Below are 17,707 nucleotides of genomic sequence, written 5' to 3'. Positions count from 1 at the left end.
CAAGGGACTCTGTGGTGTTGGAGAAGACTCTTGAGAGTCCCTTGGACTGCAAGGAGATCCAACCAGTCCATCCTAGAGGAGATCAGTCCTGGGTGTTCATTGGTAGGGCTGATGTTGAAGCTGAAACTCCAATAACTTTGGCTACCTGATGTGAAGAGCTGACTCATTTGAAAAGGCCCTGTTACTGGGAAAGATTGTGGGTGGGAGGATATGGGGACAATAGAAAATGAGTTGGTTGGATGGCATCACCAACTCAATGGACATGTGTTTGGGTGAACTCTGGAAGTTGGTGTTGGACAGTGAGGCCTGGCGTGCTACAGTTCATGGGGTCTCAAAGAGTTGGACATGCCTGAGGGACTGGACTGAACTGAACTGAACTGAACAATTCATAGTGCTTAATTCTGTTACTGTAGAAGTAGTGTTACAAAATGTATGCTGGTGAAGAAGATAATGCTAAACTAATAAGTTTTTCTTAGAGTAGTGACACAGAGACAGGGTATAACTTTTATATAAATAGAATGCATGATTAAAATACTTTAGAAAAGAAAATTTATAATTGCATTTTATTAAAGCACACTTTTTTAGATTTATAGCCCCTTTTCTTTAATAAATTTAATGTAATATGACATTTAACTAAATATATATACCCATTTATACCATACATGCTGTCATGAGAAGAGGGAGATAAAGAGTAATATTTATGGATAGTGGGTCCTCTTTCATTTTCCCTGAATGACAAAGATAAAAAAATTGGCTCTTCTTTTTTTGAGGGGAGGAGTCACCTTAAGATCCATGGCTAGAGAAGAGTGAAGAGAATAGAGTATCTCTGGTGACTGAGGGACTCATCTGATGCCATGATACAAATTCCTCATGATGTTTATTTTAAAAATAATAACTACTTTATTTAAAAGAGTAAGTTATAATTCATAGCTATGAATAAATCTTCAATGTACAGAGAGACAATGACTTATTCAACTTTGTTTATAAACTTGGGATGCTGTGTTGCAAAAGTTAAAATATGACTTTGGTCAGTACCTCTTCCTGCATTTAATATATTAGATAAACTCAGCAAGAACTAAAAAAAAAAAAAAAAGAGAAGATTTGACTCTTAAAAAGACATTGAGTTTAATTACATCATAGACAAGTTTGTGATTCATTTATTAAAAAAAATCTTCATGATAAAATCATTTTGATACATAACTTCAACCACACTGCTTTCATGGTGAAATCTCATTGGCTGGAATGCATAACTATTAAACCATCCTTGTCTGGGAGGATTCTTTGGCAGTTTTTGGCTCAACTGTCTGTTTAGAAGGGATTTAGCCAAGTTTCACTTGGGAATTGATTGGTGAAAATACAGACCAACTTCTTCATGGGAAAACCAGGGAATTAAACAATCTGTTGGTTTCTAAATTTATGTACCAAGAGAAGATAGCAACAAAATCCATAATCAACAGCAGGTAAATGCCATTTCTACCTGTTTCTACTTTAGCCTGTATGAATTCCAAATATAACTACCATCTTTTAAAAACAAACAAACCAAGAAATGAAGAAGCCCACTTTTGAGTCCAGTGAATTCGAAATAGCAAGCAAGGTGTTATTTACTGTTTGTACCATTAGCTATTTGTTTTGGTTCCATTTAATTTTTGTTAAAAGTACCAGATGGTTATGTAGTCAGAATTATAGGAAATTAAAGCTAGAACAAGTAGCAGACACAGTTTTCATGACTGAGGAGTTGTGTGAAAATTTTTACTTTGGTTTCTATTCACTGGATTTTTTTTTTTTTTTACTTTTCTAGATTTTTTTTTTTAAGCACCTCATTTTTCTTCCCTGTTAAAAGTATAAATTATGCCTAGATATCAATAAATCTCATAAATCTTGTAAAAAGTCAGTCTACAACTCAAAGAGTAGCTTAAACACTACCATGAGTTTACTTGATTTAAGGAACATTTGCCTCCATCATGTTTAATTTTTCTTCCTCTTCTTATTTTTAAGGAGATTGCCTAACGTGGTGGTGAAAACTATGAACCATGTGTGACCCCCGGGTGGCATGGTCAGGACTGCTGCTGCTCTTGACGGTGCTCACTCACTCAGCCCTCAAGCCAGCAATGCCTCCAGTGATCACGAAAAGACCTTTCAACATTTTCTGGGCCGCCCCAACAATGCAGTGCCAGCATTTCTTCAATGTGGATCTGAATCTTCAGTTATTTAATATTATATCAAATCCTTTGGAGACTCAGAGTGGATCGACAATTGCCATAATTTATCCAAATGAATTAGGGTGTTATCCTTATTTCTCTCCAGAGGGAAAATCCTTTAATGGAGGGATACCACAGAATATGAGCCTTCCTACACACCTGAGGAAGACCGCTGATGACATTGCAAAAGTTTTTCCTTGGTGGAGATCAGAAGGTCTTGTTATCATTGACTGGGAAAGCTGGAAGCCACAATGGGACAGAAATTGGGGCAATAGAGTAATATATAAAAACCACTCTTTAGACTTTACTAGAAACCACCATCCTGATTGGTCAGAAATGAAAGTGAGAACAGTTGCCCAAAAGGAATTTGAAACTGCTGGAAAGAGTATTATGAATGCTACTCTCACACTGGCTTTAGAAATGAGACCAAAATGTCTATGGGGCTTTTATCTCTATCCAGACTGCTACAATTATGATTATAGGATAAATCCACAGACCTACACAGGTAAATGCCCAAGTGACGAAATTTTCCGCAATGACCAACTTCAGTGGCTATGGGAAAAAAGCAGAGCACTTTATACTTCAATATATTTGGATAAAATATTGAAGTCAAGTTTAAATGCTTTGAAATTTGTTCATTATCGAGTTAGAGAAGCTATAAGAATTGCTGAAATGGCTAAAGATGACTATGTTTTACCAGTTTTTATTTTTTCCAGACCATTTTATTTGAATAGTATTGAAGCTTTGTCACAGGTAAGAAAAAAAAAATACAGTCACACATTAAAAAATGGAAATTTAGTAGAATATGAAATTTAGGGAATAATGTTTTAGGATGCTTATATCCCCTTAATAATAGAATGCTATTCTATTACTAAAACCATGTAGTCCTTCAAATGTCAGGCCAATTCTGAAACAATGTCATTGACAATTAGATGTTTGCTTAAGAGTTTGTAAGTGATGATTTTTACCAGCTTAGCATTTACAAGGGTTTCCTGCAGAACTGTAGTTTAAGTTTAATCATGCAACAGATTAAATTTAACTAGGAAGAAAATTCATATTAAAGAAACTCTTAACGTGAAACAGTAGCAGCAATTTTCCAAATCAAAACTGTATAAAGGCGAGCTTGGGTAAATTATTTACCAACTATGTTTTCAATATATTGCATTTTTATGTTTTAATTGATTATGTTACTTAAAAATAATATAGATTGTTGATTTTATCTTCAAAAATCTAAAATGTAATCTAGTGATGAGTGTCAAGGCAATGAAAGTGGTTTATATAAAAGTATTCTTAGACTTACACAGGGTTCAGTTCAGTTCAGTCACTCAGTCGTGTCCGACTCTTTGCGACCCCCTGAATCACAGCACGCCAGGCCTCCCTGTCCATCACCAACTCCCGGAGCTCACTCAAACTCATGTCTATCGAGTCGGTGATGCCATCCAGCCATCTCATCCTCTCTTGTCCCCTTCTCCTCCTGCCCTCAATCTCTCCCAGCATCAGGGTCTTTTCCAATGAGTCAACTCTTCGCATGAGGTGGCCAAAGTATTGGAGTTTCAGCTTTAGCATCATTCCTTCCAATGAACACCCAGGACTGATCTCCTTTAGAATGGACTGGTTGGATCTCCTTGCAGTCCAAGGGACTCTCAAGAGTCTTCTCCAACACCACAGTTCAAAAGCATCCATTCTTCGGCGCTCAGCTTTCTTCACAGTCCAACTCTCACATCCATACATGACCACTGGAAAAACCATAGCCTTGACTAGACGGACCTTTGTTGGCAAAGTAATGTGTCTGCTTTTGAATATGCTATCTAGGTTGGTCATAACTTTCCTTCCAAGGAGTAAGGATCTTTTAATTTCATGGCTGCAATCACCATCTGCAGTGATTTTGGAGCCCCCCAAAATAAAGTCAGCCACTGTCTCCACTGTTTCCCCATATATTTTCCATGAAGTGATGGGACTGGATGCCATGATCTTAGTTTTCTGAATGTTAAGCTTTAAGCCAACTTTTTCACTCTCCTCTTTCACTTTCAACAAGAGGCTTTTTAGTTCCTCTTCACTTTCTGCCATAAGAGTGGTGTCATCTGCATACACAAGGTAGGAAGCACAAAGATGTAGGAATGAACTGGTTTGGAAGATAATGGGTTTGTAGAGTCTTGGAAGTATTCAAGCTTTATCTAGATAGTCACTTATATAGGATATTCTTTTAGGGATTCAATTATTGGGTGGGTGGTCAGGTGAGAAAACCCTTAAATCTCCATCAATAGCTGTGAGCTCACAATTCAGTTTTTCTAGTACACAACACAGAAGCAGTACTGAAATCACTTACATTTGTGATAAGAACATTTAAATGAAATATCAGTTCTTCCTCAAATATTTCAGAATAAAATATATTGACCCAAATACTGTTTAGTAAGCTTTACATTGCTATTCTTGTAGGATTACTCAGTATTATTCAAAATGGAATATTAATTCAGTGTTTAGGAGGAAAAGAAATATAGCACCATGATAAAAAGTTGGAGGATGTCAGATATGCCTAATCTGCCTCACCCTCAAACACGGATCTTTTGTTACCTGCTTTAGCACTTTCTTTTTCATGGGGTTCTTCCTATTCTAGAAGGAAAACTGCCACTTGGGAACCCAATTAATCCCTGAAAAGTTCTTGACTATGTTAAGTCTTCTCTGCCTCTGGATAACTTCGTATCACTATTAGTTATAATCTTAACTTCTGGTGCAATACAGAATAAATCAAATCTCTATTTCAAAAGTCAGTTCTCCAAGTATTGGATGATGTCAGTCAGATCTACCAAAATCTTCTCAATAAATTATTCCTCAAGTAACAGATTTCTCAAATCATGTCACTTTCTCAAATCCATTGGGGAATTATATTTATTTCTTCAAAAAATACTTATTGAGTGTCTACAGTATGTCACAATGTATTATGAATAATGAGTAGAAAATAATAAGCCATGCAGTCAGATATTTTGTCTTGATAGAAAAAGATAGAATGAGATAAGTCACATTTTAATGAAATTCTTGTTTGTAAAGTCCCCATTTTGGGGTAATATTTGATTTTCAAAGTCAATTATGGGCTAAGTATCACCTCTGAGCTCTATTTCAGAAAACCAAAATTATAGTGTTATCTGAGTAATAGTATACTGAAGTGTTTTAATACTATGCAATTGCCTTTCCCTTTTCACATGAATCTTTCCCTTTTCACATGAACAAACAGTATGAATCTCATTTATTGTTTAAATAGCATTATTATAACATCTTTTATTCCCTGGAGAAGGAAATGGCAACCCACTCCAGTATTCTTGCCTGAAAAATCCCATGGACAGAGGAGCCTGGTGGCCTACAGTCCAATGGGTCACAAAGAATTGGACATGATTGAGTGACTAAGCACAACATCATTTATTATGTTCTGCATATTGTAATTATGAAATCACTTAAAGCTAACTCTGCTAGATATTTTCTTTCCAGTGTCTTAATTTGAATGAGAGACCTGATTTTCATTTAATGAAGGCAATGCTAGTTAGTATAATGGAAGAATGATTTTTTTTTCTTGTTTCATTATGTAGACAAATTGTGAAACAGAGTGCTAGATTACTGGAGACTTCATATACTGCAGAGGAGCTTTGCTGAAGCATGGCCATTTTCTCATTCTGGCTTTTGAATATTTTACCTTTATACTGGATCTCTGATTCTCCCTCCATACCTTGCAGGGAAGGAAAGAATGCAGACTGTCCATCTATCATTCCTTCTCTCTTTCATCTCTTCCTATTTCCTGCTTCTTTGCTCTTGGTCTATAATCATGAACATGACCTCCTCTGTTTCTTATCCTGGTGAATTATAATCTTAGTCATCCCACTTGAGAGTCACTTGGATGCCTTCCTTCTCTGTCTGTTATCCAGTAGGTAACTAAATCTTATCCATCTTAATTTCCAAAGAACTGTTCAATCTGTCCTCTATGCTTTACAAGGACTGACCTTGCCTTTGTTGACGCTCTCATCATTTCTCATTGAACAGTTTTCATCATCTCTAATTGGGGTCCCTGACTGTCATGTTGACTTCCTTCTTCAATATGTTTTTATGACAGCTGAAAATATCTTAGTTGCAAATGTGTGGCCTCCCAGTGTCAAAACTTTCTTGTAGCTAAGCCCTAACACTTTAAAATTGTGTAATAAAATATACACAAAAGACACTTGTATTTGGATGTTACTTATCTATTGGGTTGGCCAGAAAGTTCATTTGTGTTTTTCTATACAACACTTCTGGTAGCACTTAGTTGTCTTTACCTTCATTCAAAACAGTTTTTTTTAGATTGTATTGTGACAGCTGTCATATCAGAGTGTAAACAAACCGAAAACAAAAACAAACTCATAGATACAGATAAGAAACTGATCGTGTCCCATGGAAGGAGGTAGAGGGTTGGAAATTATAAAATAAATAAGACCTAGAGATATAATGTCAGAGAAGGCAATGGCAACCCACTCCAGTACTCTTGCCTGGAAAATCCCATGGACGGAGGAGCCTGGTAGGCTGCTGTCCAGGGGGTTGCGAAGAGTCGGACATGACTGAGCGACTTCACTTTCACTTTTCACTTTCATGCATTGGAGAAGGAAATGGCAACCCACTCCAGTGTTCTTGCTTGGAGAATCTCAGGGACAGTGGAGCCTGGTGGCTGCCATCTATGGGGTCGCACAGAGTCGGACACTACTGAAGCGACTTAGCAGCAGCAGCAGAGACATAACGTACAGCATAGAGAATACAGTCAATAATGCTGTAGTAACTATGATGATGACAGATGGTAACTAAGCTTATGGTGATCATTTTGTAATACATAAAAAAATCAAAGCACTATGCCAAATGCCTGAAACTAGCACAATATTTGTAAATCATTTATACTTCATTAAAAATATAAAAAATTAAAAGTTAAAAATGTCTTATCCAAATGAGTGAATTTTTGTGTAGCCACTTTAATACTGAAGATGGAAGCAAAACATTTTCTGCATATTATGCTTATTATTTCATGAAAGGTAAAAACAATAGAAATGCATAAAAAGATTTGTGCAGTGTATGGAGAAGGTGCTGTGACTGATCAAACATGTCAAAAGTGGTTTGCAGATTTTCATGCTGGAGATTTCTCACTGGACAATGCTCCAAGGTGAAGTAAACAAGTTGAAATTGATAGTGATCATATCAAACCATTAATTGAGAACAATCAACATTATACCACTTGGGAGATAGCCAACATACTCAAAATATCCAAATCTTGAAAATCATTTGCACTAACTTGGTTATTTTCATTGTTTTGATATATGGGTGCCACATAAGTTAAGCAGAAAAAAACCCATCTTAACCAAATTTCCACGTGCGATTCTGCACTTAAACATAATGAAAATGTTCCGTTTTTACAACAAATTGTGATGGGCAATGAAAAGTGGATATTGTACAATAATGTGAATGGAAGAGATCATGGGGCAAGTGAAATAAACCACCACCAACCACACCAAAGGCCTATCTTCATCTAAAGAAGGTGATGTTGTTTATATGGTGGGATTAGAAAGAGTGGCTTTTATTATGAGCTCCTTCTGGAAACCAAACAATTCCAACAGCTACTCAAACATAAAATGCATTATCTTCCATTAGGATAGCTTGAGACTGTATCTTTCTTTGATGACCAGGCAAAACTGTTATAGCTTGGCTGGGAAGTTCTGATTCATCTGCCATATTCATCAGACACTACACATTTGGATGTCCATTTATTTCAGTCTTTACAAAATTCTATTAATGGAAAAAAATTCAACTCCCTGGAAAGGAGTTGTTTGCTCAAAAAGATAAAAAGTTTTGGGAAAATGAAATTGCCTGAAAAATAGCAGAAGGCAGTGGAGCAAAACAGTGAATATTTTGTTCAGTAAAATTCTTCATGAAAATGAAAAATGTGTCTTTTATTTTTATTTGAACTCCAAAGAACTTTTTGGCTAACCTAATACAAGGATTCAGATACATTTACTTCTCCCCACATCCCCAGTGCTTTTTACCTACCATAAGAGTTACTGACACTTCTCAAGGAATCGCACTTTTTCCTACATATGACTCTGCCTTTTCTTTTTTTCCTACTGGATAAAAAAAACTCTGCTCTCTTAAGTCTATTTTATCAATTTATACTCCTTTCCAAAGACCACTCTGAAATTTCACCTCTTGAAGGAAATCTTCCAATACACTTCCATGCAACATTAACCACTTTCTCTAATCTATGTATGTCTTGTGGGTGCTAATATATAATTTAATTTGTTACCCTGAAATTATATATGTCTGTCATAATCATCACACTAAAACACACTCTCAAGAACAAGAAATGGAATCTATTTCATTTTTATATTCTTAGTGTCTAGAATACTGCTTGGAACATCATACATATTTATCAGGTAAGTATCCCAGGCAGAATTACCTTTTCCTATTCTGCTCTATAGTCCTTTGTTTTAGAAACAAAGATAATGTTATCAGTATGTTCTTTACCACAGTTGATAGACTGAAACATTTTTGAATTGTCAGTGATTAAATATGATTGGCAGAATCTACTTGCGACCCTTCTCTTTTTTAGGAGGACTTACTGCATACAATTGGTGAGAGTGCAGCATTGGGGGCATCAGGAGTAATATTGTGGGGAGGATATGACTATTCTGATTCAAAGGTAAGCAGTGGTTTCCCTACCAGCATCATGGAGATATTACAGATATTGTTTTTTTTTTTAATTTTTATTTATTTTTTAATATAAATTTATTTATTTTAAATGAGGCTAATTACTTTACAATATTGTATTGGTTTTGCCATACATTGACATGAATCCACCACAGACATACATGTGTTCCCCATCTTGATCCCCCCCTTCCCTCTCCCTCTCCATACCATCCCTCTGGGTCATCCCAGTGCACCAGCCCTGAGCATCCTGTATCATGCATCAAACCTGGACTGGCGATTCATTTCACGTATGATAATATACATGTTTCAAAGCCATTCTCCCAAATCATCCCACCCTCGCCCTCTCCCACAGAGTCCAAAAGACTGTTCTATACATCTGTGTCTCTTTTGCTGTCTCACATACAGGGTTATAGTTACCGTCTTTCTAAATTCCATATATATGCTTTAATATACTGTATGGTGTTTTTCTTTCTGGCTTACTTCACTCTGTATAATAGGCTCCAGTTTCATCCACCTCATTAGAACTGATTCAAATGTATTCTTTTTAATGGCTGAGTAATACTCCATTGTGTATATGTATCACAGCCTTCTTATCCATTCGTCTGCTGATGGACATCTAGGTTGCTTCCATGTCCTGGCTATTCCAAACAGTGCTGCGATGAACACTGGGGTACATGTGTCTCTTTCGATTCTGGTTTCCTCAGTACGTATGCCCAGAAGTGGGATTGCTGGGTCATATGGCAGTTCTATTTCCAGTTTTTTAAGGAATCTCCACACTGTTCTCCATAGTGGCTGTACTAGTTTGCATTCTCACCAACAGTGTAAGAGGGTTCCCTTTTCTCCACACCCTCTCCAGCATTTATTGCTTGTAGACTTTTGGATAGCAGCCATTCTGACTGGCATGAAATAGTACCTCAATGTGGTTTTGATTTGCATTTCTCTGATACTGAGTGATGTTGAGCATCTTTTCATGTGTTTGTTAGCCATCTGTATGTCTTCTTTGGAGAAATGTCTGTTTAGGTCCTTGGCCCATTTTTTGATTGGGTCATTTATTTTTCTGGAATTGAGCTGTAGGAGTTGCTTGTATATTTTTGAGACTCTTTGTCAGTTGTTTCATTAGCTATTATTTTCTCCCATTCTAAAGGCTGTCTTTTCACCTTGCTTATAGTTTCCTTTGTTGTGCAGAAGCTTTTAATTTTAATTAGGTCCCATTTGTTTAGTTTTGCTTTTATTTCCAATATTCTGGGAGGTGGGTCATAGAGGATCCTGCTGTGATTTATGTCAGAGAGTGTGTTGCTTATGTTCTCCTCTAGGAGTTTTATAGTTTTTGGTCTTAAATTTAGATTTTTAATCCATTTTGAGTTTATTTTTGTGTATGGTGTTAGAAAGTGTTCTAGTTTCATTCTTTTACAAGTGGTTGACCAGTTTTCCCAACATCACTTGGTAAAGAGTTTGTCTTTTCTCCATTGTATATTCTTGCCTGCTTTGTCAAAGATAAGGTGTCCATAGGTGCATGGATTTATCTCTGGGATTTCTATTTTGTTCCATTGATCTATATTTCTGTCTTTGTGCCAGTACCATACTGTCTTGACAACTGTGGCTTTGTAGTAGAGCCTGAAGTCAGGCAGGTTGATTTCTTCTCCCTGGAGTGCAATGAAGTGTCCAGTAATGCGTTGTGAGATGTCAGTGTGTTTGGAGTGACTTTGGGCAGCTATATATTGAAGCTAAGGGCTATGTTTCTGTGTTGCTGGAGAATTTGCATAGTATGTCTTGCTCTGGAACTTGTTGGCCCTTGGGTGGTGCTTGGTTTCAGTGTATGTATGGAGGCATTGGATGAGCTCCTATCGATTAATGTTCCCTGGAGTCAGGAGTTCTCTGGTGTCCTCAGAATTTGGACTTAAGCCTCCTGCCTCTGGTTTTCAGTCTTACTCTTACAGTAGCCTCAAGACTTCTCCATCTACAGAGCACCAATGATAAAACATCTAGGTTAAAGATGAAAAGTCTGTCCACAGTGAGGGACACCCAGAGAGGTTCACAGAGTTACATGGAAAAGAAAAGAGGGGGGAGGGAGATAGAAGTGACCAGGAGAAGAAGAGGGGGAATCAAAAGAGGAGAGAGCAAGCTAGCCAGTAATCACTTCCTTATGTGCTCTCCACAGTCTGGACTGCTCAGAGAAGTTCACATAGTTATACAGAGAAGAGAAGAGGGAGGAAGGAGACAGAGGTGGCCAGGAGGATAAAGGGGGGAATCAAAAGGAGAGAGACAGATCCAGCCAGTAATCAGTTCCCTAAGTGTTCTCCACAGTCCGGAACACACAAATAGATTCACAGAGTTGGATAAAGAACAGAAGGGGAAGGGAGGAGATAGAGCTAACCTGGTGGAGAAAAAGGAGAGTCCATAGGGGGAGAGAGCAGTCAAGCCAGTAATCTCACTCCCAAGTAAATATGGGTACTGAAGATTGGGTTCTTTTTTATTTTTTTTATTTTTGAAGATTGGGTTCTTAAAGGTACAAAATTGATAACAAATGCCAAAAATCAAAGATTAAAAATCTAGTATAGAGGTTGGATTCTCAAAAATACAATATTAAAGAAAAAAAAAACAAAGTCACAAAAATTAATATATATATATATGAAGTTTTCTTTAAAAATAGGCTCTTTTTTTTTGCAAAGTAATAGGTTATAAAAATGAAAATTAAAGGAGTAATAGATGACTTAAAAATAAAAAAAAATTAAAGAATGAAAATAGCAAAAATATATCTAGGACTTTCTCTGGTGTTGTTGTGGACTGTGTGGGGTCAGTTCATTTTCAGATAGTTCCTTGATCCAGCTTATACTTCTCAAGATCTATAGGCCCCTTCCTATGTAGTCGGTGCTTAACTACAGGGTTTTAATCTATTGCACCTGTCACTTCAAGGTGGTTCCCTCTGTTTTAGCTTCTGTTTGCTGGTCTCTTCAGTGTCTTATTTCTGCCCTGACACAAGGGGGCGGTGGTGGACACTTTTTTAGGCTCACTTGTTCAGTCGTGCTGTAGGGAGGGAGGGACGCTGCAAACAAATAACACTGGCATGTGCTCGCAGTGTCTCGGCCACACTGGGTTTGTCCCTGCTCACAGCGTGTGTGCTTTCCCTGTCTAAACTTCTTAGGCTCTAGGCTGCTCTGCTGGGAATTGTCTGAGGCCAGCCCTGGGTTGTATGCACTTCCCAGGTCTAAGCTGCTCAAGTTTAGGTACTTGGGTACTTCTCAAAGGCGCAGACGTGGTTGGGCCTGCGTTTTGTGCCCTTCCCAGGTTCGAGCAGCTCAGGTGACCAGGTGTTTGGCGAGTGCGGTCACTGCAACTTATTGCCTCTCCTGTCCCTGCCGCTCGGTTTTCTGGGTGTACAACTGGTGCACCTTCTCAGGTGGATGTCAACCATCCAGAATCCCAAGAAGTCTTGGTTAGCAACGAAGCCTGCTTGCAGTTTGGTAAATGATGCTTCTCTGGGGCCATGATTGCCCCCTTTCAGCTCTGGCAGCCCTCGCCTGCCTGTCTCCAGCAGGGGGATGGGCAAGTCCACAGCCGGAGAGCTCTAGTCAGTCCTTTGTTCTGTGAGCGGGCCTGGCGGTGTCTTAGGTTAGGGCTTTTTGCAGGGTAGCTATCCCACAGTCTGGTTTGCTATCTCAAGTTAGTTCCCTCAGATTGCCCTCGGGGCATTCAGGCCCAGTCCTTACTCTAAGCAATGCAGCCCGTGCCTCCCTGCCCAGCCCCCGTTTGCTAGTGGTGGATACGGGCATCTGCGCTGCTTTTCCGCTGGGGGAGTTACCATTGGGCACGTTAATCTGTGGGTTTTAATTATTTATTTATTTTTCCTCCCAGTTATGTTGCCCTCTGAGGTTCCAAGGCTCACCACAGACTTGCCAGTGAGTATTTCCTGGTGTTTGGAAACTTCTCTCTTTTTTAAGACTCCTTTCCCGTGACGGATCTCCTTCCCTACCTGTTTTGTCTCTCTTTTTATCTTTTATATTTTTTCCTACCTCCTTTCAAAGACAATGGCCTGCTTTTCTGGCTGTCTGATGTCCTCTGCCGGCATTCAGAAGTTGTTTTGTGGAATTTACTCAGCGTTCAAATGTTCTTTTGATGAATTTATGGGGGAGAAAGAGGTCTCCCTGTCTTATTCCTCCACCATCTTCTGGTTTTTGTTTTAATTTTTCACGTCAGAGACAAATGGTTGCTAATTATCTGCTCAGTTGACTTTAACAAAACTCAGAGAGCACAGGGACTCACATTGAGCAATTTGTCTGTACCAGCCACAGTGTTGTAAAAAGAGCACAAATTTTCCAATCAGACAATCCTAAATAAGAATACAAATTTTACATTCTAGGGGTGTAATCTTGGGCAAATTAATTAACCTCTCTGAGTATCCATGTCTTCATCTAAAAAAAAAGTACTGAAAGAAAACCTACTTTGTAAGAATTTTGGTAGATGGTGGCTCAGCGGCAAAGAATCCACCTGCCAATATAGGAGATGTGGATTCAATCCCTTGGTTGGGAAGACCTCCTGAAGAAGGAAATGGCAACCCATTCCACCATTCTTGCCTGGAAAAATCCCATGGACAGAGGAGCCTGGTGGGGCTACATCCATGGGAGTTGCAAAAGAGTCCAACACAACTTAACAATCAAACAACAGCAAGAATGATATAATACGTATGAAAAAAAAAAAAAAGAGAGAGAGAGAGAATACCAAATTTTAAAAACACATATTTTTCAACCACACAAAGGATGAATTCTCCAAAATTGATTCTTTATTTTCTGATTATCTATGATAGAAATGCTCATGGGAGGGAAAAAAAATATATATATATATACACACATATATATATGTATATATAAACGTTTATTAACATTCTACTCTTGACAGCAATTCTCACATGAAGTAACTCTATTATTTTCCACAACTGACTTTGAACATGTTCAGTTGGTGGCCTGTTGTACTACCTAAGTGAAAATTCAGAAACCACAGTTTTCCTCATTTTTAGGTATTAATGAATTGGCTTCCCAGGTGGCTCAGTGGGTAAAGAATCTGCCTGCAATGCAGGAGATGCAGGAGATATGGGTTTGATACCTGAGTGGGGAAAATCCCACTCCAGTATTCTTGCCTGCAGAATCCCATAGACAGAGGAGCCTGGTGGGCTACAGTCCATGGGGTCGTAAAAAGTTAGAACACGACTGAAGTGACTGAGCACACACTTATGCACAGGTATTAACAAATAGTTCACTTTTCAAGTATTAAAACATTATGTCTCAAAAAATGTAAAAACAGTCAGCTCTTTCTCATTTTGCATTCTACAAATCAGCATGCTGGTATTGGTAAGAGGAGGAGACCTAAGACTGAATGACTTGGATTACAATGTTCACTTTTTGTCTCCTACTAGCCAACGGCCTTGAACAAATCTCTACAGTTTCTCTATCTGTTAAATGGTGAGAATAATAGTATCTATCTCATAGGGCTGTTATAAGAATTACATGATTAATACATGTAAAGCACTTAAACAGTACCTGGCACATGCCAAGTGCCATGTAAATGGTGGTTGTTATTATCCAGGTTAAAACTTCTTGCTTCTCCTCCCCACACCCCAAGCTTGGGTCTCAGTTATGGGGAAGAGGAGTACCATTCATTTCTTTGCTCATTTGCTTCAAGGATGAGTGCAGGAGACTGGGATAGAGAGGAGGCAAAGCAGGCAAAGTAATTTTTATTTATATGCTGGCTTTTAAAATTACTGTGGTCTCTTGAAGACCATCCCACATGGCTGCCATGTAGGGTCTGGCTCTTTCTTGCATGAGGTTAGAGATGCTTCCAACCCCCACACAACTTGCATCTTCCAGGTTTTGCTCCTGAGGCATTGGAGAGAGGGAGCTTACATATGTTGAGATATGCTGGGAAGAGGATCAGGGGATCACATTGGAATGGGTTAAGGTTGTTGAAATGTTCGTGAGACATCCAGGTAGAGATGTGTAATAGGTAGGTGGGTGTACAGTTGATCAGAGATAAATTCTGGGAAATACACATCTGGGAGTTCTATTTAAGGCAATGAGAAGGGGTAAGTTTAACCAGAGAGAGTATAGCTGGAAAAGAGAAAAATTAAGCCTAGGGCACTCCAGGGTTAAGAGGTAGGGAAGTTGAGCTAGTAAATGAGATTAAGAAGGAGCATTCAGTGAGAAAGGAAAAATCCAGAAGAGTGTGATATACCAGAAGATAAGTGAAGAAGGAATTTTGAGGAAGAGGGCAGGGACAGAACAGGGAAACCCGAGTTGAACCTGATTGGGTTTACCTGTACCCTGTGCTCTCTTTCATTCGTCTCTCCCCCAGGTCTTCTTTCTTCCTCTTCCACCCCTCTTTCTTACTTCTCCTTTTCTTGTTTTGTTCAGTGGTTTCACTGTTTTATTTTTCCCATCTGTCCTACAAACTTCCTCTGATGCCCCAGATAAGGAGCCATGCCTTGACTAAAACTAGCATTTATTCCTAAACATAATGTGAGGCTGACCTAGACTGAATGTGCCTGGAACAAAAATATTACACACGATTTTCAGAACTTGTTATTGCCCAAAGTGACACCTTGTTCAACTGCCTGCCATTAGTAGTTTATTCTGCCTTACGACTTTCCATCTGAACCCCTGAATCCTTTCCACATGGATTCACAGTTTTGGGCCCTCTTCTCAAAGAGAAACTGTCCTACTGTTTTAAATTAATTGGAATTTAATTATGCATTCATGTTATGTATGCATGCATGCTCAGTCATGTCCGACCCTTTGGACTATAGCCTGCCAGACTCCTCTGTCCGTAGAATTTTCCAGGCAAAAATATTGGAGTGGGTTGCCATTTCCTCCTTCAAGGATATTCCCAACCCAGGGATCAAATCTGAGTTTCCTGCATCTCCTGCATTGCAGGCAGATTCTTTACAGCTGAGCCATCAGGGAAGCCCTTCCATTAGAGTTAGTATTGATCAAAATAATTGAAGTGCTGATAGAAAACACACTTTTGTTAATGAATCTACTAGGATTTTCCCATGGTACTTCCTTTATGGATTAAGGCAAGTGTTGATGAAGATTCTAGCCAGATTCTTCTGGGCTAGCTGATGGTGTCATTTCAATTTGGCCAGCACATCCTAGCTGCACAGTGTGATCATCAGTAGGTAGAACTGTGTACTAGCCTTAAAACTCAAGGTTGTGGACAATCAATGGTGCCTAGTGGCAGATTTATAGGAAGACAATCTAATTTTCCATATGCTATACAAATGACTCAGGAATTTGGTAATAAATAATAATCTTTTATAGAATCCTTCCTACAACCCAGCCAATGGATACATAAAGTACAATGTATTTTTACTATGAGACTGAACCACAGCTACATTTTTTTTTTAAAGAGCTACATATATGAATATGGGGAAAGGATCTTGAAAATGTTTGCAAAGGAAGTTGTAGAAAATAAAATATTCCAAATGATATAAATTTGTATAAGAATTTAAAAACGCAAAATAATATTATACACATTGTTCATAATTACATTTACATGCAATAAAGTTATAAAAACATGGATGTAAGTAGTACCCCTCCCCACTTCAGGAGAACTGTTACCTCTGAAGAAATAAGGAGAAGAATGGGATAACTTGGTAGTCTGAGAAAAATCTCACCTGATGTTAACATATATGAAGTATCAGCACCAAAACTGTTTCACAAATTCAAAAAAATCACCCTACATTAAAGATTTTTTTTTAAAGTGTCAGTACAAATATCTCTTAAAGGATGCTCTTGTGGAAAAATGTGGAATCCTCCTCCCCAGAAAATGGTATGAAATTGGTTCATTAGAGTATTCCTAACCAAAGGCATGGATCATCACTTAAGGAATTTTATAAGGGCTTAGTCTTTCATTTAAATCTTAAATCTACTGAAACTCTTTCTCCTCAGGCTTATCAAATACAAAAGTCAATATTAATAAATACTCCCTGGACCATTGAATCATGTTTTGAAAGTGATCTAAATAGATCTCTGTTTTTCCCACAGGAGACCTGCTTGTCTGTGCAAAAATTTATTCAAGGGCCATTGGGCCATTATGCTGTTAATGTGACAACTGCAGCCAAACTCTGCAGTCAAAGTCTATGTAACAATAATGGAAGATGTATTCGAAAAACATCTGAATCCTCCTCCTATCTGCATATGCCGGGAAGTAGCAGTAAGAAATATGGCCTACGCAAGAGCTTGAGAGTCATCACTTCCCCAGCCAATAAACAGAAGACAATAAAGGACATGAAGGATGGGTTTGTGTGTCATTGCTATCATGGCTGGCATGGAGAGTCTTGCCAGCAACTTTCTTCAGATGTCCTGAGAGGGAAGAATAAGGCCTGTATTGCTAACTTTAAAGTATCAGTTTTTCTCAGCATGACCTTATCTGTGATTCTCTTCATTTTTCTACCCCCATGACAATGTCATTTTTTCCTTGAAATTCTGAAAAGCAGAAGATGCTGTTTTTTTTCTTTAACTTCAATATACTTCTAAAATATTTGTTCTCTTAAAAGTGGAAAAAAAAAAAAAAGGAGGGGTGGGTTGGTGGGTATCTTTGGCTCTATAGAGCCATTAGATAGAGCAATTCTTGCTTGGATGCTTACCTCATGCGAGGCTCTAAGGATAAGGATGTGAATGTACCAAAGTCTCTGTCCTTGGGGAACTTAAATTCTTGTGAGATGAACGATAATAAACAAATTCATTTGTATCAAATGGTGCTAAGTGCTGTGGAGAATAACAAAGCTTGGTAAAGGGATAAGAGAGAGCAGTGGAGAT

The 17,707-nt window shown here is 38.2% G+C and overlaps 1 protein-coding gene across 1 annotated transcript; it reads left to right on the top strand.

Annotated features, from left to right (window-relative positions):
* Window positions 1-2,030: 2,030 nt before the first annotated feature.
* On the top strand, window positions 2,031-17,350 carry LOC104982409 (hyaluronidase-4-like). The gene is made up of 3 exons (XM_010831769.1): window positions 2,031-2,951; window positions 8,803-8,892; window positions 16,934-17,350. Exons 1-3 carry the CDS (start codon window positions 2,031-2,033, stop codon window positions 17,348-17,350), a joined length of 1,428 nt encoding a protein of 475 aa, XP_010830071.1.
* The last annotated feature ends 357 nt before the right edge of the window (window positions 17,351-17,707 follow it).

The sequence above is a fragment of the Bison bison genome, unplaced genomic scaffold, assembly GCF_000754665.1.
Source record: "Bison bison bison isolate TAMUID 2011002044 unplaced genomic scaffold, Bison_UMD1.0 scf7180017864530, whole genome shotgun sequence".
Taxonomy (NCBI): domain Eukaryota; kingdom Metazoa; phylum Chordata; class Mammalia; order Artiodactyla; family Bovidae; genus Bison; species Bison bison.
Note: the sequence above shows the minus strand (reverse complement) of the source record. Positions and strands in the feature narration are given on the sequence as shown.